Source organism: Varanus komodoensis, unplaced genomic scaffold (assembly GCF_004798865.1).
Source record: "Varanus komodoensis strain SLA01 unplaced genomic scaffold, ASM479886v1 scaffold11, whole genome shotgun sequence".
Lineage (NCBI taxonomy): Eukaryota > Metazoa > Chordata > Lepidosauria > Squamata > Varanidae > Varanus > Varanus komodoensis.
The window spans coordinates 19,892,883-19,917,490 of record NW_025335317.1 but is presented as its reverse complement, the minus strand read 5'-3'; the positions used below and the strand labels follow the sequence as shown (position 1 = coordinate 19,917,490).

General features: G+C 42.2%; 1 protein-coding gene across 3 annotated transcripts in view; it reads left to right on the top strand.

The window, feature by feature from the left end:
• The first annotated feature begins 643 nt into the window (after positions 1-643).
• The window catches only part of DNAJB12 (DnaJ heat shock protein family (Hsp40) member B12), a 44,754-nt gene continuing 20,789 nt past the window's right edge, over positions 644-24,608 (top strand). For 2 of the 3 annotated variants that reach the window (XM_044420529.1, XM_044420528.1), the window contains exons 1-3: positions 645-808; positions 11,140-11,314; positions 17,721-17,866. In XM_044420529.1, coding sequence (XP_044276464.1) covers positions 676-808; positions 11,140-11,314; positions 17,721-17,866 — 454 coding nt within the window. In that variant the 5' untranslated portion in view covers positions 645-675. Of the gene's footprint in view, positions 809-11,139; positions 11,315-17,720; positions 17,867-24,608 lie in introns of all 3 variants that reach the window. The other variant, XM_044420530.1, reaches the window with a different exon arrangement.

The window sequence follows — 24,608 nt, the reverse complement described above, 5'->3', positions numbered from 1 at the left end:
AAACTTCCAGATTTTTCTTTGATCCACCCATAAGAGGAACCTCACGTACCCTGACCATGACGGAGAACATTCCTCAGGAGAGCTAGATTTTATATTTCCCAAAAACAGCGTCTACAACATTCACCTCTTTCACCCAAAGCAATCAGGGCAGTAAATTTAACATATAGCCATCATAGGGCCAGCAGACTCCTCCTCCCACTTTAAACAAGTAAGTAACTAGTCTAGATGTGCAGGCAAGGTGGCTTCAGCGTCGAGTCACCCCCTGCCGCCTCTCGCGTGCGTTTTTAAAACATCTTGCCTGAAGAAGAGATCTGTCAGTCTCGAACGTCTGCACAATTTTGTCGATGCCTTGCTTGGCACTTTAATCTTTATTAAAGATATTACAGGAACATGGATATTGGGATTTTTCATAGTTCCTTTTGAAAATTTGCAGACGGGTTCCTGAGTTACCGGCTCAGGAGTCTTCTTGCAACACTTGAAGAATCTCTCACGCAAAGGTGCCCGGCTATTCTGGTTAATACGGCAAGAGAGCAGGAATGCTACCGCTAGTACAAACAGTTCGGTAGAATCTGCGGCCCGCACAATTAGGGAGATTCCAGCAGAGGACGCTGCGCAATCCTTGGGTGACGGAATCACTGGGCGCCGGCTCTTTACACTGCCGCCGCCGCCGCCACCATGGAATCCAACAGGGACGAGGCGGAGCGTTGTATTGGTATCGCGGTGGCCGCCATCAAGGCCAACCAGACGGAAAAGGCGCGTCGTTTCTTGGAGAAGGCGCAGCGCCTCTACCCGTCTCAGCGGGTTCGCGGTGAGCGGGACTGAGGGAGTGGGGAGGCCCGCAGTGGCTAGGGCCTGTGGCGGCTGGCCTGACCTCTCACCTGCATTGCGCGTGCGTTTGAGCTGTGGTGGCGCGGAGCACCATGGGACTTGAAGTCCTCCGCTGGTCCGTTGCGAAGGGGCAATACGGGCTCTGGAGCGAGTCTTCAAGGAAGTCTTCTTTGATGAGGCGGGGAACAATGAAAGTCCCTGCTGAAAAAGCTGGATTCATGTTCCGGAGGAGAGGAGTGAGGTGGTAGCCCTGGCCTAACTGTTTTGGGAGACTACAACTCCCAGAAACCATTGCACCAGGTGGGAAGAGGGCAACATCACATCTAGGGCTATAGAAATACCCCCCTTATCTCCCCTCAACACGCATACATCAGCAGGGATGATCACGTCCACCCTACAGAGAGGCTTTCTTACTCTGTTGTCTTCTCATATTTGGCATCCTTAGGTTTCTCTTTCCAAAAAGTCATGATTTCCTTTATCTTGACCGTAGGTCTCGGTTCGGGGCTTTTTCTCATCTAACTTCTCCACATCATATTTCCCACCCTTTCCGTGAAGCAACTTACTCTTGCTTCTTTGGCAGTTGCCCTCTTTTAGCCCTTCAGTTTTAAACAACTCTCTCCTGCCAACCCTGGTTACTCATTTACTCATTGTAAAATGACTACCCACCTTCCATGTAGCAGATTCAAATCTACAACTAATGACCACAGTTAATTAAATGAAACCATATTAAATAATAGTTCAGGGACATTTTGTCATCTGAATACAAGATGCTTGGAGTGGACATGAAGAATGGGCTACTGCCTTCATGCTCTGATTGTGAATATCACAGAGGTGTTTTTTTGGACACTGTTGGAAATAAGATGCTTGATTTTATACAGTCTTGGTTCAGTTCGGGCAGGTTGATTCATCTGTTCTGAAGTTGTTACCCATGTCCCCACACAGTGCTTGCCCTCAGTTGCCTAGCTTTTACACTTCTTGGCCCTTTGCTTCCAAACAACTTGTCTTGCTTTTACCCACAATGGCAGTTATCTACCTTGCAGACATTTGCCTAAGCTTCCCTTTCCTTCATTTTTTTTGCTATTGCACTACTATTTTGGACTTTCTTCTAATCAGCTTTCTGCTTATTAGTCACAGCACAGATGCTCTCTCAAAAATGCAGTCTTGTGGTGAGCTCCTGTCTGTCTCTCTTTGTATTCCACACACTTCTCGTTCATCTGGTGCCCTGCTCCTGTAGTTCACTTTTCTTGAATGGATGGTCAAGCCAAAAGAGTGCTGTTTAGTGACAATGTTTACTGTTGTCACCTTTTCTACTTTCTAAGTTGTAGAGACAGGTACATTTCCAATTGCTTCATCTGGGAAAGATGCATCTGTTAAATTTCTATTTGTTACACAGCTCCTAAAATAAAGACTCTTGTGAGGAGAAAAGGCAGCAGTCCTATGTAAAACTGCTAATTTATATGTCTCCTGTGAAATGATGTGTTGAAACTCAAAAGTGTTGCAAGCATTGTCTTGGGTAGACTGTGCACTCTTTCATATGTCTTTCACTTTAACTGTCAGACCAAGTAAAAAAGGTTTCCATTATAAAGTGATGAAAGCAGATGATTAACAGACTCAAAAGAAAGGGAAGGAATATCAGGAGACTTTTTAAGAGCCTTAGTGAAGAAACATGGTAATACAGCAAATAGCAGAATAGGACTGTAACATGTGAACATTGCTTTGGCCTGAAAGTAGCTATTGGGGTGGCAGAGAGGGGTCTATCTATCTTCAAGCAAGCTTTTTCTATTTATTTTAAACCAGATTTCTTCCTACAAAGTAATCTTTACCAGTCAAGTTTGATTACATGATGTTCTTCCTGCTTTCATTATAAGGGAGCAAATTCTTTCTCCCTGTTGATTCTCTGTGTCTTGTCAAATAATTGTCAAAAGGGGGATTCCTTTTTGTACATAGTGAAAATCTATCAGAAAAAAATGCCCCCTCCATTCTTTAGTTTACCCTTATATAAAAGTGCTTAAGTACCTGTCCAGTGATTGTGCCTTCATAAATGTTGTACTTGTAGTGTGTACAACCCGGAAAGGCATGACCAGTTGCATGTACTGTGCGTATGACAATCTGCATGTGATAAAGGTGTGGCAGTCCATAGGTGGGCTTCATTTCTAATTCCTAATAAATCACTAATTCGGTTTAATGAGTATTATTTATTTTTTATTTATTTATTTATTTATAAAATTTGTAAGCTGTCCATTACTTCCATCTCTGGATGGCTTACAACGTTAATCAGAATAAAATTATTTTATATTTTATAGACAGCCACCCCCAGCAGGCACCATCCAGATGTAACATTGTAAGAAGAGCCGTAGTGACTCAGACCCACAGTCCATCTAGTGCAGCATCCTGCTTACACAGTGGCCATTGAGCTGCGTATGGGAGGTAGGACACAAGTGCAGCAGAACCATCCTGCTTACGTTCTCCAGCAACTGAGACCTGCAGTCTCTAGGAACTTAGGAGGCTTCCTTACAGTGAGTCAGAACATTGGTCCATCTAGCCTAGCACTGTTAACATTTACTGGGAGCTGCGGCTTTCCTGGGTTCAGGCAGGGCTTCTTTCAGACCTTCCTGGAAATGCTGAGGATTGAACTGGGGCTTTGTGCATGCAAAGTTCTACCGATTAACTACAGCCTGTCTCAGACTGGAGGTAGCATGCAGCCATCATAACTAGTAGTTCTTCATAGAAAAGTTGGAAAGGGCCATCAGGTCCAAGCCCCCGCTCAGTGCAGGACTCCAAGTTAAACCATCCTTCCCTAATGGCTGTCCAGTTGCATCTCGAATGCCTCTAGTAGGAGTGCCCAAAACCTCCCTAGGTCATTGTTTCCATTGTTACAGCAGTACAACAACTATAAAGGAAATTCAGTCAGGCATTTTCTTCTGGTATCTAACCAGAATCTAGCTTCTGTAAGTTGAGCCCATTAGTTGAAGTCCTGCACTCTGGGATTGTTAAGAAGAGATCCTATCCTTCCTCTTTGTGATAGTCTTTCAAGTACCTGTAGAGTGGCATCATATCTCCCCTCTGCCTTCTCTTTTTGAGGCTAAACATGCCCAGTTCTTTCAATCTCTCGTAGGGCTTTGTTTCCATTTCCTGGATCATCCTTTTTGCCCTCCTCTGAACCCTTTCAGCTTGTCTTTGTCTTTCCAAAACTGTGGTGCCCAGAACTGGACGTAGTACTCCAGGTGAGGCCTAATCAGTGCTGAATGTAGGGGAACTAGTACTTCACAGTATTTGGGAAAGATAGCATTTGCCCTTTTTGCAGCCACGTCACATTTTTGACTTGTATTCAGTTTGTAATCTTCAGCAGTTGCAATACCCTTCTCATTTGCTGTAATATTGAGCCAAATATTCCCCATCTTGTAACAATGCATTTGGTTTCCTTTTCATAGGAGCAGAACTTGGCATTTGTCCTAAAATACTTTGATTCTGTTGTTTTCATTCCAGCACTCCAGTCTATCAAGGTCCCCTTGAATCTGTCTTCCAGAGTATAAGCTCTCCCACCCAGTCTTGTGCCATCTGCAGATTTAATAATGGTCCCCTTCACTTCCCCATCCAAATCATTAATTAAAAAGTTGAAGAGCACTGGGCCCTCTGCACAGAACCCTGCAGTTCCCCGCTTGTTACTTCTCCCCAGTTTGAGAGGGTGCCGTTGATGAGCACTCTTTGAGTTTAATTCTGTAGTCAGCTGTGGATCCACCTGATCATTATTCCACTTGACCCACTTTTGACTAATTTGCTAATCAGGACATTGTGGGACACTATGTCAAAAGCTTTGCTGAAGTCAAGATAAATTGTATCCACAGCATTCCTATAGTCCATCAAGGAGGCACCCCCCCCCATCCCAAATGAAATCATATTAGTCTGGCAAGATTTGTTCTTGGAGTAATCCATAGTGGCTTCACTGCATTGTTTTTAAGGTGTCTGCAGACTGACTGCTTTATAATTTGCTCCAGAATTTTCCCAGGGATTGATGTCAGACTGACTGGTCAGTAGTTCCTAGGCTATTCTTTTTCTTCCTTGAATATAGGGACAGCATTAGCCCTTCTCCTCTCATCTCGCACTTCCCCTGTCCTCTGATATTTCTCCGAAATAATAGTGCTTCTGAGAGTTCTTCCGTCAGCTCCTCTATGACTCTAGAATGGAGTTCGTCAGGCTGTGGAGAGTTGAACTCATTCAACCCAATTAGATCATCCGTGACTATCTGCCCTTCGATCTTGAGTTGCCATCCTGCTCCTTCAGCTAGTACTTCCCCTTCTTCAGGATGGTTTCTTCTTCTTCTTTAGGGAGAAGACTGATCCAAAGTAGGAATTGCGCTCTTCTGCTTTTTCTGTGTCATCTGTTATTTGCCATCCGCACTAGTTGAACACTCATTTCTTTCCTTTGTCTTTTACTTTGGACATACCTGAAGAAGGCTTTTTTTGTTGCTTTTAGCATCTCTCAACTACCCTCAGTTCATTCTTAGCCTTCCTGATGCCATCCCTGAAAGTCTGTGCTACCTGTCTGTATTTTCAGTTTGTAGCCAGGCCTTCTTTCCACTTCCTAGGTATGTCCTTTTTTTGTATTCAGATCATCACTAGGCTTTTTGTGAAGCCACATGGGCTTCTTCAGTTGTCTACTACTCCTTTTCCATGTTGGCATTGTTTATACTTGTATTTTGTACTTTGTACAAACTTTGTACAAAAGAAAGTTTGTACTTTCTTTTGATTGCCTTATCTTTCCAAGCTAACAGAGCTACTGGCTATGAAGGCTGGGCTTGATGGAATTAGAATCAAACACATCTGTAGGGAAGGCTAGTCTTAGAAGTCATAAACAGATGACTGCCATAGTGGAATTCTGTCCATTTTTTTGTATCTGGCTTGCTTAAATTTCACAATATTTTTACCATGTTGTTTTAACTTTTTTTTCCTAATGGAAGATGATTTAGTATGACAGAACCGGAATTAAGCGAGGGTTGCGTATGCGTGTAAAAGACGGCTGCTAGGAAGGAGGAAAGGACAATGTAAGGAGAGCCAGCCCATGAGTCTGCGTTCTTTATACCATGTGTGTGCGGGTGTCAGAATGACTGTTCAAGACCAACAGAGGGAGGGAAGGAGGGAGAAAAGACCGTATGACAGAACCAGAACCAATGGAAACTGAGGCTTCAGTAAGGAGTCCTTTATGCCTTTCATAGTTCAAAGCTATAATTATTTGTCTTGTAAAGAAAACCTGTGTCAGAATCTTTGATAAGATGGAAGAGAACTTGCAGGGTGAGAGCTGTGGGTCAGTCTGTTCCATTGCTTGTGTAACACTTGCCTGCAGCAAAGGCTTAGCTTATTTTTCAGTTATGAGTTGCTTTTTGAGGGTGTGTAATCCCATACAGTGCATCTGTTCTAATGGTGTACCAAGTGCTGAGTAGAAAGAAACAAGCCTGGTATACACTTGCCCTTTTAACAGTGGCCTGGCATACCTCAGCATTTCTCAACCTAGTGCTTTTAAGATGTTTTGGACTACAACTCTCAGCATTCCTGACCATTGGCTATGCTGGTAGAGGCTGATGAAAAATGAAGTCCAAACCTGAAGCCACAGACAAGCAAACTGGGACTCTCTCCATTGAAAATACCTGGCTCCTTGCTTATCTGTCACCCACTTAATGGGTGGTTCTTCTATTATTTATTTATTTAAAACATTTCTATGCCGCCCCATTGGAAGGTGTTCATCTTCTTCTGGATGAGGTTCCATTCCCTTGGAGGAGCAGGTTTGTAGCTTGGGGCTACCTCTGCCACTTGAGACCATTTAGAATGCACCAGGTTGGTTGAAAGCTGGTACAGCGAAATCAGCCAGTGAGTGTTTCACAGCATGGAGGTAACATTATCACCCATTTTTGGCTGCACACCAAGCTGCTGATAAAGACACATCTACAGGCAGAACTTGGGCTCAGGAGCTTTAAAAAAGTGTTGTGGGATTCTGAGCACTGTGGGATGTTGTTCATGACTTCCCCTTGCAGGAGCTGGTAAACAGAAGGGATCTTTTGCTACTTCCTTCCTTGGACTCAAGGGTTGAGACAGCTGCATCAGAGATGGCTGGGTTGTTCCATGCCAGGCCTTCCTTGCTTCCAGTGCTTTTTCTTCATTTGATTTTAAAGAGATGACAACTCTTAGGGAAGGAGAGGACCAGGAGAAGTCAAATGCAGTCCGATGAGGGGCAGGGGACAGCCAGTCTCTGCCTTTTTGCACCATCTCTGCTTGTCAGCAACATACAGTCAACTATCCATGTAGCTCTGCTTTAGCTCCAAAGGGTCCTACTCTTTTAGAGTGGAGTGGGCTGGGACAAGAACAAATCCTTAGTTTATGCCCTTCAGCCTCAGTCTCTGGGTATTCACTCTCTCCTGTAAGCAAGTATCAGGTTGTAAGACTATGGAAGTAAATTGCACATTTTTGAAATGCAGAGCACTGTAATTCTGGCCAAATAGAAAGCTAACAAGGTTTTAGGTGCATAAAATCTGAGGAGTAGCAACTCACTGGTAAAACTTCAAGGGAATCAAAGATTTGCAATGCTTAAATTGGTGGAGTCAGTACATACGCAGTATTTTTTTTATTTAAGATACTTAATATGCCATCCTGTCGCAAAAGCCTCAGGACGGCTTACATAAAATATAACATAAATAAACTCCTGACCCACACCGACTGCAGTTAAAAACACAGAAAAGACAATATTAAAACTTATTAAAATGTTGCTGGAATAAAAAGGTCTTAACCTGGCGTCGAAAAACAAATAACGACGGCACCAGGCGGACCTCTCTGGGGAGCGCATTCCATAGGCGGGGCGCCACCGCAGAGAAAGCCCTCCTCCGGGTACTTTGCCTCCTAATATCTTTCACGGAGGGTTCCCGGAGGAGGGCCTCTGCTGCCGATCTCGGGGGTGGGAGGGCAAGTATGGAAGAAGGTGTTCCTTTAGGTATCTTGGTCCCAAGCCGTTAAGGGCTGTATAGGTAATAACCAGCACCTTGAATTGAGCCCAGACTTCGATGGGAAGCCAGTGAAGCTGATAGAGGACTGGGGTTATATGAGAACAACGCCCAGTCCCCATCAGCAACCTGGCTGCTCTATTTTGCACCATCTGAAGTATCCAGACTGTCTTCAAGGGCAGCCCCACGTAGAGCGCGTTGCAGAAATCCGACCAGGAAGTAACCGATGCATGTGTCACTGTCGCTAGGCAGTCTTCCTCCAGGTAGGGATGCAGCTGATAGATTAGCCGAAGCTGAAGGAAAGCGCTCCTCGCCACCGCAGTCACTTGTATTTTGTAATGATTTAAGGATTCAGTTGTGTCTTTGCTTTGTATTACTGAACAAAGCACAGTTTTGCTGAGCAAAAGGATGCTAGTTAGTCTACTTGGCCATTATTGTTCTTGGAAGATAACTTTATTTGTACAGAAGTTTCATTATTTGGTTGGAAGACATCAATATACAATCTTGGCTTTAAAATTCTCCACTCAAATCTATATACCCGTGTCTCTCTGCAGCTGTCTTTAGGGTTTCTTACAGGAAGTTTTTGTCAATAAACTGTCTCTCAGGGTCTCCTACCACCAGCTTTTGGGCTAATAGAAGTTTTATTCCAGCACACATTTGAACGCTGATTCTTAAGTGTAGATGACATGGCAGGTAGACCCAGAAAGACAAACTTAGAAATATATTGCCTATCAGCTCTGGGAATTATTTTCCCCTCCTCTCCCCTGAGTGATTTCACTTAGATGTTTTGGCTCGTGCAATGTACTTGATTTTTAATATGAGCTTTTGTAATTGTTTGGATATTTTGCAAAAGTGAGAACAAAATGTTTTATATACAGATTGGTTTGTTGTAAGCTGCTTACCAATTTGAATTCTTACAATAAACTTAAAAAACAATCACATGCCTGTGAGATTATGGGGAGTTGTCCAGCTCCAGGCACTTGCAGCATTTTCTGTCATGTGGCAAAAGTACATAATGTTACACTGTTGTCTCATCTAATCAGGAATGTTTGCTTTGGAGGCAAGATCATCAGATGTTCCAGTTGGAGGGAAGGAGAGGAGACTCGGGAGGCCAGAGGACAACCCATCTGGAGCCTCTTCCAGTCTCCTCTTCTCCCTTTCCTGGAGCACCATCGTGGACAAAGCAAAGCAGCCACCATCTAAGCAAAAATAGACCTCAGAGTTATTCTGTCCACCCTTTATGGTGACTGAGAGGTGGTTGCTTTTGGGGTCTTATGTGTATTATACTAGAATGGGATGTTGTTAATTGCCAGTTCCACTTTTATTCTTTTCAATTCAAGGGTTAGACAGAAAAAAGGCCCCCAACTCCCAGCATTCCCCAGCAAACCATAACATTGTGCCCTAAAGGGATATCATAAAGTAGAATGGTAAACATTAACTTTGTGTTTTCCTCTGCCACTTCCCCACCTCTTGCAGAATGGTAATGCGAGGTGTTGTTTGCAGAAGACACTTAAGTTTGCAGTTTATGTTATGTAATTAGATATCCTTTGCTATATAGCAGGACAGGGAGAATTTGATTTAAATCACTAGTCAGTTAGACTAGATTTAAATCATGGTTTTCTACATAATTTGCATGCATGTCTGCCTTACCCATAGGTAGAGGAACTTTATTGAAATATTCCCAAACTGGGTCTCTTTCACTGCCTGCTGCCATTATAGGTTTTCTCCTCCAAGGAAAGCATAATGTGAAAAACCGCCCTATACACAAAAAGAACCAAAGATTTACGGAGTATTCTGCTCAAGAGGTTTCACTTTCATTTTTACATCTTGCTCCTCCCTCCTCACATTTAGCTTCTTGTGCAGATCTATTCAATTCCAACAATCTACTACTATTCATTGTTTTTTTGTTTTTGAAATTTAGCACTTAAGAGATAAGGGGTTGATTGTCACCCCTTCAAAGAAATACATATAGGTATACATATTTTGCAAAGGAACAATGAGATCAAGGTCTTTTTCTCAACTCTGTATGTTTATTTTTCAACATTTTTTCCTGTCAGAAAGAGGCATGTGATCTCCGCAGACTCAAATTCATAGTTTTGAGAACTGTAAAACCAAGTATCTGTGCTAATAACTTCTAGATAGAAACATTGCCTAATAATACAGAAACTTCTGGAAGAGCATGACATTGTGAATGGATTAATGGTATTCATTTACCAAAATTTTTAAACGTTGCATGAATATACAGCCACATGCTACATAATTAAAAACTAATCCTTATTTCATGATGAATACCTTTTGGACTATAATATGTCTCAAACAAAAACTATCTTTAGATAGATTTTCTTCAAAAAGCATTTTATTAATAAAATCCAATTTAAGGGATAAATTTTTATCCACCCTGTTGCAAGGGGTATCTATAGTATTAATGGCAGACATTAATTTTTTGTGTGTGGCTTGTCCTGGTTCTAATTATCCAGAAGCTCTACATTTTAACCACAGATTTTTGTAAACCCAGCTAAAGTACAAGCAATTCAAGCAGGCATTTTCTTAATGTAAGTGACAGTATTTAAAAAATCCCCTATATGTATAAGGAGCTGGTGTCTTATAAGATTAATGATTGACACAAGTTGGGTTATTTGAGTAATTTTGCAGCCACCTTCATTGAGGTAGCTTTCCTGTATATCACTGGATGTGACTTGGTTTTGACTTCTGCAGCTTTTTTTGTTTTTAATGTATTGTTTTAATTTATGTATATTGCTTTCATCAGTCATCAGCTTTCTTCTTTTAATGGGAGGAGGAGCAAGATATAAATGAATAAATATTCTGCATCATTAACCTCACTGAGAGCTCTAATACAAGCAAGAGGTATCCCAGTCTGTTAAAATCCTGCCCCTTTACTCTGAATCTCCAGATCCTTGGCAGGAAATTTCAGTTCTAACCATAAAATTGCTTGAATGTTTGCTTCCTCACGAAAAATGGATGTAATGAAAGAGCCCCTAGTCATCACAGGGCTCTTTCTCTAATTTTTTTCTTGTTTATTATTGAAACTAAAATATATAAACAAACCCAAAGTTTAAGTGATTACTAATTTGTCAGCATGAAGTGATTAATCAAGAAATTATTTGCATCAAATGGTGTTCTGGATACATTTGGATTTAAGAATAAATACTCAGTTTCTTGGTATTGCAGCTTTGTGAAAAAGGACTAGAGAAGTAGCCATGCGCGGGGGAGCAGGATATATAAAAGCATTTGGTAGCAACTGCAAAACAAAGCATTTTGGAAGAGGGGAACACGTTTGGCTCAGCCCTGTGTCTTCTTCCTTGTAGTGTTGCTTGACTCCCTCGCCAAGAGTGAGAAATCATCAAATGCGCATTCCCAGGCCAAGGAATCTGTCAACTCCAGCCACAGGAAGATGAGTGGTGACTTCACTTCAGTCAATGGAGAGGCAGGTGGGGATGCCAGTAAAGGTTACACTCCGGATCAGGTCGATGCGGTTAAAAGGTAAGAGCTTCGTTCTGTCCTTAAGGTAGCCCTAGTTCGTTATTGCACAGAATTTTTCAGTCACGGTTGGATGTTGAGGTAAGCACAGTGCCAGCTTGAGGTTTCGGAACAGCCTTGGAGAGGACCCCTGCAGTGGTCCACCACCCTCACTCAGTCTGTCTTCTCACCACCGCCGTCCCCAGCTGCTCTTGCTCCTCCTCCTCTTTCTTGTAATTGCTCCCACTTGTTCGACAGGCGGAGAGCCAGGGAGCAAGCTCACAATGGCATTTGCTGGGCCTCTTCACCACCACTGCTCTTGTTTAGGCCAGTGTAAGAGACGAGTGAGCAAACAGGGTGCAGTGAGGAAGGGAGGAGAAACTACAGGAGACAGTGGGCATCTGTCGATGAGAAGCTGTCATAGGCACGATGAGAAGAGTCGGCTGTGAGTGCCTGGCTAGTTGCAGAAGGCAAAATAAATGGCCCAAGAAACTGACTACAGTGGACATGCTGGTTTGGAGCCCCAAAAGCGAGATCACAGAGCCTCAAAGAGCACTAACCAGGTACCTGTTACACAGGAGAAAACCTGGTGATGCTCAGATGCATGTGTGCGTGCACGCGTACACGGTCCCTCAGAGCTACCCCCTAAACACGCATCACAAATGTGCACACACAGTCAAAATTAACCACCCCCAACACACACACAAACGCAGGCAAGCTATCCTCCTCTAGAAACAGACAAATGCAGAGAAAGGCAGTAGTGCCTTCTCCAAAAATGCATACGCAATCAAGCAAAACACCCTGATAGCTGCTTCCCCTGGCATAGGCTAGTGTCTGTTTCCTCCAGCCCTTGTACCTGCTGTGTCTCCTAAAACTTACCAACCTGCAGTGGGGGCTTTTCTGTCCTCTTCTCTTTCTGAAGTTTGGCTGGTGAACTGATTATCCAGAAATGCTACGAGTCATTGCTGAGGCCTTCAGCTGCCCCGTATTTTTCTCCCCAAAGGATGCTCTGAACATATGTGACTTCCAACATATGCTGGGGAACATATGCTGGGGAGAGGAAGAGAAGAGGGTGTAGTGGCTGGAGGCCAGTGATTTGCTTTGATTAAACACTGCCAAAGTGTTGGTTTTTTTTTTAAAAAATAATAAACTGGAGTGGTCAGGAGGGGTCATTAAGCACCTTGAAGGGATGCCAAGGTGTGTTGTGGCACACATGGGCACTCTGTTGCCAACACCAGATCCACAACAATGTTGTCATGGAGAGCATCTTCTTTGGAGACAACTGTAAGCATCATTGTGACAGGTGTGAACATCCAGGCTGCTCTTGCTGAAGACCCTGCGGTTCCCCCAGTGGAGAACATATCATTTTACTTTTCACTTACAGTTTGTGTTGTTTCCGAATGTTATGCCTCTCCAAATGGTTCAAAAGAGCTTTCAGGGTGAAATTCAGTGTTCATTTTTGTTCTTATTATGTGCCGTCAAGTTATTCACAACTTGAGGCAACCCCATGAATGAAAACCCTCCAAAATGATCTATCCGCAACAGCCCCACTTAGCTCTTCTAATTTCAAGGTTATGGCTTCCTTTATGGATTCCACCCGTCTCATATTTGGTTTTTCCTTTTCTTCCTTTTCTTCTTCCTTTCTTCTTCCTTTTCTCCTTCTCCCTTTGACTTTCCCTAGCATGATGGTCTTCTTCAGTGAGTCTTGCCTTCTCATGCTGTGTCTGAAATATGACAGCCTCAGTTTTCTCATTTTTGCTTCTAGGGAAATCTCTGGCTTGATTTAAACTAGGACCCACTTGTTTGTCTTTCTGTTGATCCAGGGTATTTGTAAAGCTCTTCTCCAGCACCATCTCTCCCTCTCCCCGCTGCCCCGCCTCGCCTCTGTGTGTGTGTGTCTCAGTGAATAAAGCAGTCACTAAAATATAACATATTAAATTAAAGCTATACTTCAAGGCAGGAAAATAGTTTGTAAAAATCTACGACAGCAACACAATATTCCCAATAAAAACTTTGGATACAGTCTGGAGCAAAAACATTTGTAGGAGCCTAATAATACGGCTTTCTAAGCACCAGTACAGAATAAGCCTGCTGAGCTATTCTGAAGAAGAGGATCCATTGCAAAGGTGCTACCATCTTGCCCGCCTGATTTTGGATAACACAGGAGTTTGAATAGGATTCTTTTGATGACCTCAGCACCTGGGCAGGAGCATTTGGGAGGAAGAACTCCATAAGAGGTAGCAGATCACTCTCTGAGGGGCAGCCTTTATATTTGGGACTGTTTGATTGATCAAAGATGGCTTGTTTATTACACTTACTACGAGAATTTAAGTGAGCTAGGATCTAAATGTTGGGTCTCTGGATTTTGCATCCATTGTGGGTGGAGGTATTGGTTTGGAGGATGCTGGCACGTTATGTTTCTTACACTTGAACTCCACTATTCCTCCAGAGAATACATTGGGGCTTATATATGATTCCCAGATGATTTCTGATTCAGGAAGTGCTCAGGCACAAACCTTTAACTTCAGGATTCGCTCTATATCATTTGCCTTCAGAGTTCAGCTTCAGTCCCATGACTGGGAGAAATACTCACTGAATTCAGTAAGCTTACTTCTGAGTAGATATGTGTAGGATTGTGATTGTGCATTTAGTCTAGTTAAATATTATTATTATTTCACTTCTATACTGCCCCATAGCCCAAAAGCTTTCTGAGCAGTTTACAAGCTAAGAAGCATATACGTAAGCAATAAATAACCATATTTCAATATGCAATCCTATGTGTAATTACCTTGGACTACTTTTCAGTAGACACCTTATGTATTGGCCTGTAGTATTAATGCATATTTTGAGAGAGTATATACATTTAAACATGTTCTTGGGAGTGAAACATATTTTTAGACACATTTTTAAATAACACAGCTTATTGTGGAAATAGAGTAAAACATTAGAACCTTAACTTTTTGAGGTTTAAAATAGATCTTCAATACCATTCTGTTTGTCTTGAATTGGAGAGAAAGAGTACTCCTGAGATGAGATAGTATTGTTAATGTTGACCAGGATTTTAAAGCTAATTGCAGGTGTCTAAAGATGGATTCTGGGAAATGAGCAGTCAAGTGGTTTCTTGAATTGTTTTATTTGTTTAATGCAGACTTGGGTCACTTGGTGCCAGTGTTTTCATTGGGTCAATCCTGATATTTATGAACCAGTTTTCTAGATTGCATCTATAAGTGATGTTGTGAAGCCAGTTCATTGAAAGTGTTCACCCTCTGTTGGACTTTACAGATTTTGTTGTGTTACAACCTGAATCTGAGACAGATTGAATTGGCTTCATTATGGCTTGATATATACAAGACATTCAACACTGTGGAAGTGCAATATGTCTTTAATGAGGCACAAAACCTAAGTAAAGAAAAACCAACTGACATTTGTTGGTTGCATAAGTATTTGCCATTTTGCTGAGAACTCCCCAAAGAAGCAACCCATGGACTGCAGAAGCCACATATTATAAGTAGTTGAACTGAGCCCACTTGCCACACAATCTCAAATTAAGTACACCTGTTTCTAGAAGGCCCCAAGTTTCTTGGTGAGTCTATTTAAACCAATAGCATAGTGAAGTGAAGACCAAGGAAGTTTGAAAACAACTCTGGTGTTTCTGCACAACTTTATTCCAATCAGGGTTCAGTTATTTTTTAAAAAATCCAAAACTATGAACATTCCCCAAAGATATGGCTCTATTGCACCTCTGCTTAGAGAAGGCTTTCCACCAAAACCCAGTGAACTAGTAAGAAAGGCATTAGTCAGCGAAACAACCAGCAGGCCAGTGGTAACTTTAAAGGACCAAGATGGCAGAAACTGTTCATGCTACAACTATCACCAGACACTTCACAAAGCTGAGCTTTAAGGAAGAGTGATGAGTCCATGGCTGAAAGAAGCCCAGATCAGCCCCCTTTTGGGGTTTGGGAAAAGGCAAGTAGGGAAAAACAGCAAACATATGGAAAAAGTTTCTTGTCTGTTGGGACCCAAACTGGACTTCTTAGCAGTACACGTGGCACAAACTGAGCCGGATTCGTTGTCCTGAGAAATCCTCCCCACAGTGAAGCGTGGTAGCGGCAGCATCATGCTGTGGGGAAGCTTTTCCTTGTTAGGGACACAGAAACTTACCAGGATAGAAAGCAAGATGGGTGGAGCCAGAGACAGGGCAGTTCTAGAGGAAAATGTATTTCAGTCTGCAAGAAACCTGGGGCTGGGGCAGAGGTTCGCCTTCTAGGAACCCTAAACACACAGCCACGGTAACATGGAAGTGATTTAAAAGCAGGAACCTGAATATCTTAGAATCACACAGTCAAAGCCCAGACCTGGATCTGAGCATTTGTGGCAAGACTTGAATGTTGCAGTTCATCAGTGGTCCTCATCCATCCTGCCAGAGCTGGAGCAGTTTTGCCAGGAAGACTGAGCAACCATTTCAGGATCCAGATGCACAAAGCTGATAGAAACACACCAAAGAATATGTACAGCTGAAATTGCTGCCAAAGGTGCCATCCACCAAGTCTTGACTCAGGGAGGTGAACACTTATGCAATCATCAAGTGCCCATTTGTCTTGTATTGCTTAATTTTTATGGCACAATAAAAACGGATCTTTACAGTGCTGAGTATCTTGTATACATCAAATTGTAACAATGCCAGTTAATTGCCAATTAAATTACAGGCTGTAGCATGAAAACTCATGGAAAAGGCAAGGGGCAGGTGAATCGTTCTGCAAAGCATTGTAAGGTACCCATCAGAATGTGATGTACTTTATGTATAAAATCACTGTGGTGTAAGCATCCCTGCACCTGCTTGGAGATGAGAGAGAGTTCAGTACCAAAGCATAAACTTGGCATGAAGAAACTTCCAGTTTCAGTCCCTTGTTTCTTCTTATAAGAAAAGAAAAGAAAAGGAAGCAGAATAAAAGTCAAATGGTAAGTGATGCGGGAAGCCTCTGTTCAAGTCTCCAGGGAGCCGCTGGCAGTCAGAATAGACGGTACTCAATTAGATGGACCAAAGCATCAGCGTCTGTATAAGACAGTTTCCAGTGTGCATACAGACCTAGCTCACTTGCCTACTGTGGGGATAATTGCAGTTTCTGAATTGTAGCCATGTCTTGTAGGAAAGTAGCTGATTGTGTGTCTAACATGCTTTTCTTCTGACCCCAAGCGCCACATGGTACTCTTGTATCTGCAGGCTTCCTCATTCATTCTAGCATAGCAGGCAGACTTCCTGCACCAGGGAACAGGCCGGCAGCTCTCCTCCTCCTGTTGAGATGACTAGGAAAGTCTTTAAGAGCAAGACAGCTTCCAGGGATGCCGCAAAGTGATTATGCTCCTAGAAATCAGTGGACAGAGTAGCGTGTTTTCAGCAGCACCTGTACTCTAACATGGAAATAATTTAGGGGAATTCTGCCTTCACTGCTTGTGAAGTAGGTAGTGAGGAGTTTGCTCCACAGCTTGAGAACTGTGGGGCTAGAAAACACAACAACAGGGATGCTGTTGCAGAGCAGCCCATAGCCCCTGCTCTGCATGCCGCAGGTCCCCAGCTCAGCCCCAGCGTCCCCCGTTGCTGCCCATCTGGGTCAACCCTGTGGAGTTAGATGGAACCAGGCAAGGCCGCTTCCTGTGTCCGCTCCGTTGCTGCGGCAGAGCCGCTGGGGTGCTTCGAATCCACTGCAGCACAGGCAGCAGAAGGCAGGGAGGGGGCAGCCGCTGCCTTCTGAATCATGGCTCTCTAGGCTGTATTCCCCTGAGTGATTTCCAGGGATGGCACAAATGTGTCACAGCAGGAGAGAGTGACAGGGCCTCTAGTGCCCAAACCTTTGCGCAGACGTAGGGGATATGTGACACTTCCTAGCCCCAGCAACCTCTTTCCTGGTGGGCTGATTTTGAGGGGTAAATCAGGATGGGTTGGATTACTACCCCAGTTTGGTCATGCTCAGCAACCTGCGAAAGAAATGGCTGCCAGTCAGTTTATGGGGTGGGGTGCTCAGAAGGTAGAGAAGATTAAAAGGAAGCCTAGACTCAGAAATTTGCAAAGCACGGCGTTTAGCCCCTCAGCATGGCTCAGTGCAATGACACACCTGCACCCACAGCTCTCTCTCTCGCTGTGCTTTACAGGGGTAGGAGCACGTGAAGGCTAGGAGGAAGGTGGGCACGTGCCGTTGGCAACCTAGCACTTAGAAGAGGCCAGCTGTGCTGGTGTTGCTGGCTGGCTGAAATTTAAAAGACTGAATTGGCACGTTGGTTAATGTATTGGAAAATACCTTTGAAACCTAAAGGTCCATATTAGCAGGAATGCTAATTTGCAAGGGGAGGTGGGGGAATGGAAAATACAAGCTACCTAGCTGCAAGCAGAGTAGCCCCCTTGCATCAACTGTTTGCTCATCTCTTCACTGTTTAGGGTGAAGCAATGTAAAGACTATTATGAAATTCTTGGTGTGAGCAGAGATGCCTCTGATGAAGACTTGAAGAAGGCATACCGGAAATTAGCACTGAAATTTCACCCTGATAAGAATCATGCACCGGGTGCAACAGAGGCCTTTAAAGGTAAAGTAGGTTTTGCTTCATGAGCTAATTCATTTTGCCATGAAATTGGTGGTTTGTGTAGTAGAAGTTAACTGATGAGGGTTAGGTTTGGTGTGTGCATGTATGTGTGTTATATTTAAGTATTGGAGAAGGGGTGGGGTGGGATGGGATATGTATCCTCTGCCATTGCAGATGCTTTAGAAATCCAATAATATATATTAAAAAGGCTGCTTTATTTGTCTCATACATGATATGATTTAGAGACTTTTCCACCACATATTGAAGCTGCATATATGGAATAGAACAGCAGCATGAGAACTTCACAACAAGCTAGTGGCTCAAGTGCATTTCTTAGCTAAAGGAAAATAAAGCTCCAGCATAGTTCTGTGCTCAGAGTGGAATGCTGATTCCGCAAATATTTTGAGAGGTGGCTTGAGCCAAATTCGTTCTGAATTGTGTGTGCAGACCTGGTTTACATATTAAACAGTTCTTGGGTTGGCCTGTATGAGCACGGAAGGATGGAGCATGCCTCCTCGTTAACTGACCTTTCTTGTGTTAAACCGTTTCTGCGTGTGAATGTAAATGATCAATGATGTGAGCGATCCGAAATTCCAGTGAGGGCAGCTGAGAAGCCGGTCCATTTTGCAGCCTCCCCTATTCTAATGGCAGCGAGAAGTCCACAAGTGGGGAAGCAGGTTCGCTGCTGAAGAGCTCTTCGTTGCAGAGACAAAACTTTCTACCGTTGTCATTCCTCCATTGCTATTTCAGCAGTGTTAGAGCATTTTTAGGGACATGTCCAGGTGGAAAGGCGTGGATCCAAAGCCCTCCTGTTCCCTTAACAAAGCCGTGTCAAGGGAGAAAAACGACCTCAAGCTTGTAGCCGTCATGATTATTTTTTACTCCCACTGACACCACTAGGAAGGAGGAGAGAGAAGAAGAAAGGACAACCAATGGGATGTACTCTCCCACTCCTGGTTTTTACACCATGCGTTGCCATTTTATATGCACCCTGTTATTGACCATAATCCTAAACACATTTACTAGGGAATAAGACTCAGTGAACATAGAAATCATTTCATAAACCAAATGCTACAAGTCCCACTGATTTCAGAAGGAAAGAGTTGAGCTTGTGCCTGCATTTTAAGAATGTGAGACTAGCTCTCTATGCTCTTAACTGCTTCTTACTACTATGAACTGTGTTCAGGAAGCATTATAGGAGCTAGTTTTCAAACACAGCCTTAGAAATGAATGCTTCTATTTTTTTAGAAACTAAGAAAAAAAAAAGAAAAATCACCGTAATTTTTAGAATTGAACTGAAACAGTATCAATTATTTCGTGGTCATAACAGTGAAGGATGTGTCACCTGGAAAACTGTCAATTTTTCAAAGTTAGGTATTAGAGGGCATTTTAGGTTTTAAAATACAATAAACTCTGCAATGGGATCTGTTTATGCCCTTTTGGGTCCTAAATCTAGGCCTGTTTCAGCTGACAGTAAAAGGATCTGATGGCGAATATGTTGGGATTAGATTAGGCACAATCCCACCTCAGCCTTTCCTTTCCCAGCAGAAAACACTGCAGAAAAAGGAAAAGGCCCAGTCTTTGGGGCTCTGCCCAGAAGGCAAACCCGGTATGGCGCAGCTTCCAGCTTGCTTCTATTGAGCTGCCTCTCCCTTCCCTGGACTCGTTGGCCAAGGAGGAGGTGGGAAATCAGCAGGGAGAGCAGAGCTGGCCCCCACGCTGCTCTGTGGCAAGCCGGATGTGGCTGTCATGGACATGCACAACAATGGCTCTTTCCCAGACTAGCAGGAAATGCTGGTGGACCAGTGCTGGTCCATGGACTGGCAGCTGAAAACCATTGGTCTAGACATCCAACTCTTTTCTGGCAGAAACCTTCCTTCAGTCAAGAGTTCTTCAAAGTGGCAAAAAGCAGGTTTCTAACTTACAGATTTTATATTGTCGTATTTGCTGAAGGCATTACTAGAGCCACAGATCACAATGATGGGGCATGAAGCAAAACAACCCTTTATCCTTAACAGGGCCCACTCTGGGAAGTCATTTTTCCAAGCCATTTTGCCTATCTCTTTCCCTTTCCCATATTCACACCCACTTGCCTGCTCAAGTTGATCACGTTGGCTTAGGAGAGTTAAGAGTCATGCAAGTTTTCACAGAATGTTTAGTAATATTCTGTTACTGACATCAACTAATACTGTAGCATTCAATTTTCCAGTGACAGCTGCTAAGTCTGACATTTTTGTCTTCAGACCTTGTTTCAATAAATCACATTTTTTGCCTTCCTTGGAATAAGCTTGTAAGAACACAAGGCTGGCTTTGCTGGATCAGAAAGCAGAGCCACTAATTCTTCTATCCTTAATTCTATTTAAATATAATCAATATAATATAAATTATAATTCCATTTATAATTATTCTCTCCTTGACCAACAACATTAAGCATATAGCTAATTTTGGTTGAGATTGCAAATCAGCCTTTGGGGCTTCATTGATTTCAAAATGTTAGTGTGACCTTTTCTGAAGGCATGGGTCTCAGTTCACATATGGAAGCCCCCTTCCCAGTCAAAATCTAATCCCTATTGAAAAGCAGACAAAATTAAATGTCTTACAGCCCTTCCAAAAGCTTTCAGAATCAGATGTGAAGCTAGTACAGTTTACTTTAAAAATAGCTAAGAATTCTTCATCGGTATGTAATTCCTGTGTTTTTCACCTTACTTACAAAGTTTGTGTGCATATCACATTGCAAATTTGCACTTTTACAGTTCGGTTTCATTATACAATTGTTGGATTGTCAGTGGTTTGCCTAGAAATTAGCCTTGAAATTGTAAATCAGTCCTCAATATCTAAGAATTACAGAGTCAAGGATAGTTTCCTGTAGTTATTTTATTTATTTAGCAGGCTTCTATGCCACCGCATTCTCCGAAGCCTCGGGGTAGCTCACAATAATAAATAAGGACAGAATAAAACAATGTAATATGAGTCGACCTGGCCCGAAAAGATAAATAAATAATATTAACAATTAAAATAGCGTTTGAATAAAAAGGTCTTCACCTGGCGCCGAAAAATGAATAACGACGGCGCCAGGCGGACCTTTCTGGGGAGCGCATTCCATAGATTAGAAATTAGTTAGAAAGAATGAAGAGAAATAAAGACATCAGACAGAAATAAAACAAAAGAAATAGAGTTCATAAAAGTCAATCAAATTGAAACGAAGGTAGTTACCTTGACCTGGTTTTAGTATTTTTCCATAATTCCAGGATCTTGCATGCCCTAGACCAGTGGTGGCAAGCCTGTGGCACGCGTGCCACAGCAGGCCCGCAGAGCCCTCTCTCTAAGCACGCGAGCCGGGTCGCCCCAGCATCGCCCCAGCAGCCGTGCATCGGATAACAGTGCACAGAGGGGCCATGCGCATGCTTGGAAAGGAGTAGTGGTGCCAGGAGATGATGTCACCAGCCGTGACTCATTAGCTGCAACTCATCCGAGCTTTTGCATGGCCGGACAGTGCAATGCCAAGGATATACTTATCCTTGTATATCCTCAATAGAAGGATATACTTATCCTTGACTGGCTGTGAGTTGTTTTTTCTAAACTAAAACCTCAGTTTTCAGGTTTTATTACATGTTGGCACTTTGCGATAAATAAGTGGGTTTTGCGTTGCAGTTTGGGCACTTGGTCTCTAAAAGGTACAGCATCACTGGGTTAGTGTTAGAAAAATGAGGTGTCCTGACATGATTTTGATGTTTGGAATGTGTTTAGAATGGGCAGAAATGATGAGCAGTTCAGAAAAAGCTACTCCAGGAGGGCTTTTTCAAAATCACCCTTTTTTCAATGGAACTTTTGCCCTATATTAGGGTTAGGGGTGTCCACCAGTGTTGGGTTTGGATTACAAAAACGAGGTGTCCTGGCATGGTTGGCATGTGTTTAGAATGTGCAGAAATGATGAGCAGTGCAGAAAGAGCAACTCAAGGAGGGCTTTTTCAAAATTGCCTCTTTTAAATGGAACGTTCGCCCTATATTATAGTTAGGGTTGTACACCAGGGTAGAGTTGGGGTTACGAAAACAAGGTGTCTTGGCATGGTTCTGATGGTTGGAATGTTTTTAGACTGGGCAGAAATGATGAGCAGAGCAGAAAAAGCAACTTACATAAGGAGGGCTTTTTCAAAATCGCCCTCTTTTCAGTGGAACTTTCGCCCTATATTAGGGTTAGGGGTGTGCACCAGGGTAGGGTTAGGGTTAGAAAAACGAGGTGTCCTGACTTGGTTCTGATGGTTGGAATGTATTTTGAATGTGTAGAAATGATGAGCTGTGGGACTTCAGGTTGACGTTGCAGTGAGACAGCTGTGGAGAATGGGGCCTCATTCTTCACTTCAAAATCCATTCTTCAGGGGGCCCAGGGGGGCCCATCCAAGCCCTGTAGGGGCAGGGATTAGAAGCATGAGTGTACTTGTGCCTGGTGGGTGGCAGCGGATGGTTCCTCATCCGACGGGAGGAATTCAGGGGAATTTTCAGTGAACTGACAGAGAATGGTTAATTTCCTTCACAAGCTGTTGACAGCCAGATTAATAGGGAAGAAAACAAAAAGAAGCTTACGAGTGGACATCAGACCTGCTGGGTGAGCAATTAAACCTTTTAAAATACTGTCCATGAAAGAACTTGTGAGATAACCATCAATCTGAATAATAAAAGAAAGGCCCTTTGGCGGTGGAGTTCAAGCTGCCACAAATATAGGGGAGATTAAGTGAAACTGGGGAAGTTTGGGACTTGCAAGAGAAGAGATCTTTTCTATGTTTAATCTCCTCCCCAAGGGTGAAGAGCTAAATTTGAACTTATGTTATATTAATTGGTAGAAGACGCTCTCTTTTTTTTTTTCATTTGGAGACATGGCGGATTCCTCCAGTTTCTGTATGGTTGAACAAATAACTTGTTGGCTGCCATCCTGTGGTCATTTTATTCTTTAACAGATACATTCTTTGCCAAAAAAATATTAATATTTTTCTCTTTTTGTGATTTTTTGTTGCTATTTAGTGGCTATCTAGTACCACAACAGGTTATTTAAAAAACTGTCTTAATTAAACCTTTTACTTTCATCATGGATTCTTCTTTGGCATCTCCGTCTGCTTCTCAAAGCTTACAAACAACACTCTTGGCAATACAAGCATCTTTAACATCTATTCAAGCATCTCAAGAGCCTATGCAAAACGCTATACAAGAATTTGCTTTGGAACAAAAGGATAAATTGGACAAATTGGACAGCTATGTCTTGAAGATAATGAATCATCTTGCAGGTTCTGCTATTAAAATAAAACAAAATGAACAAAAGATACAAGTTGTGAAAAAGAAGGCTGAAAAAATTGAAAAGATGGTTCAAGAGAAACAACAATTAACAGAAACAAATAAGTTATTATGGGATTCAGTTGCCACATTGGAGAGATTTCAGAATGCACTAGAAGTTAGAAATGAAAACCTAAGTGGTTTAATAAAAACTATGCTAACATGTTCCTGTTTTGGAAAAGGAAAAGACTGATAAACAGTCTGATCTGGACTATAGAGTTAACCCAAGCTATATTAGAAGTCATAAATTTCTGTGGGAGAATGGATAATTTTAAGGGAATTATATATCTTGAAGGATATGTTTTATAAATGGGATGGCATGTTTATAGGTGATAAGGGTAATGATATTTCTTGGTGGCATAAAGTTCAAATATGATTGAGATATGTGAAGTCTATAGAATATATGATCTTATAAAGGAATTAGTAACATTTGATCAAATAATTTTAAAACTGGATGAAGGTGATTAGATTGTATAACTTTTTTTGGGTAGAAAATGAAAGATGAACGAATTAAGGAAATCATGATAATACAGGCACAAAATGTTGGACATAACATTGAGCTATAGAAACAGTAAAAGTGAGAAAGAAATATCAAGGTAACTTGAGTAATTTCACATAAAGAAAACTTACACAAATGTTTTATAGTTAGATAGATAGATAGATAGATGTAAATGACTTACAGATTTAGTAGAAGTTTAGTAGAAATGCTTTTAAACTTGTCAATTAGATGTTGGAAATATAAACACAAATTGAAATCTGAAGGCTTTTCTCTTTTTTATTAGATATTATTCTTAATGATATTGATAAATATATTTGATCTTATATGTAATTACTATGGCAAGGATTCTATTTGCTCACTATGGGAGGAGTGAAGAGCCATGCATCGAAGAGTTGAGCTCAAAAAGGATTTTGGACTACATGGTGGGACAGATCGATCTTGTCTCTGAAGGAGAAGGGGGATGTATATCTCTGCCAAACTTGGAATTCGTTCTGTTACCAGCTAGAGAAGCGGGACTATGCATAAATTTGAATATGACTATTGACTGTTAAAATGAGGAAGATATTAACCCAATATATCCAATGTCTTAAATAATCTTTGTTTTTAAAGTCAGATTGTATTTAAATCTATTAAAAAGAAAGAAACGATGAGCTGTGCAGAAAAAGCTACTCAAGGAGGACTTTTTCAATATCGCCCCCTTTGCAATGGAACTTTTGCCCTGTATGAGTGTTAGGGGTGTGCACCAGGGTAGGGTTAGGGTTAGAAAAAGGAGGTCTTCTTGCATTGTTTTGATTGTTGGAATGTGTTTAGAATGGGCAGTAATGATGAGCAGTCAGAAAAAGCTACTCAAGGTGGGCTTTTTCAAAATCACCCTTTTTTCAATGGAATTTTTCCCCTATATTAGGGTTAGGGGTGTGTACGAGG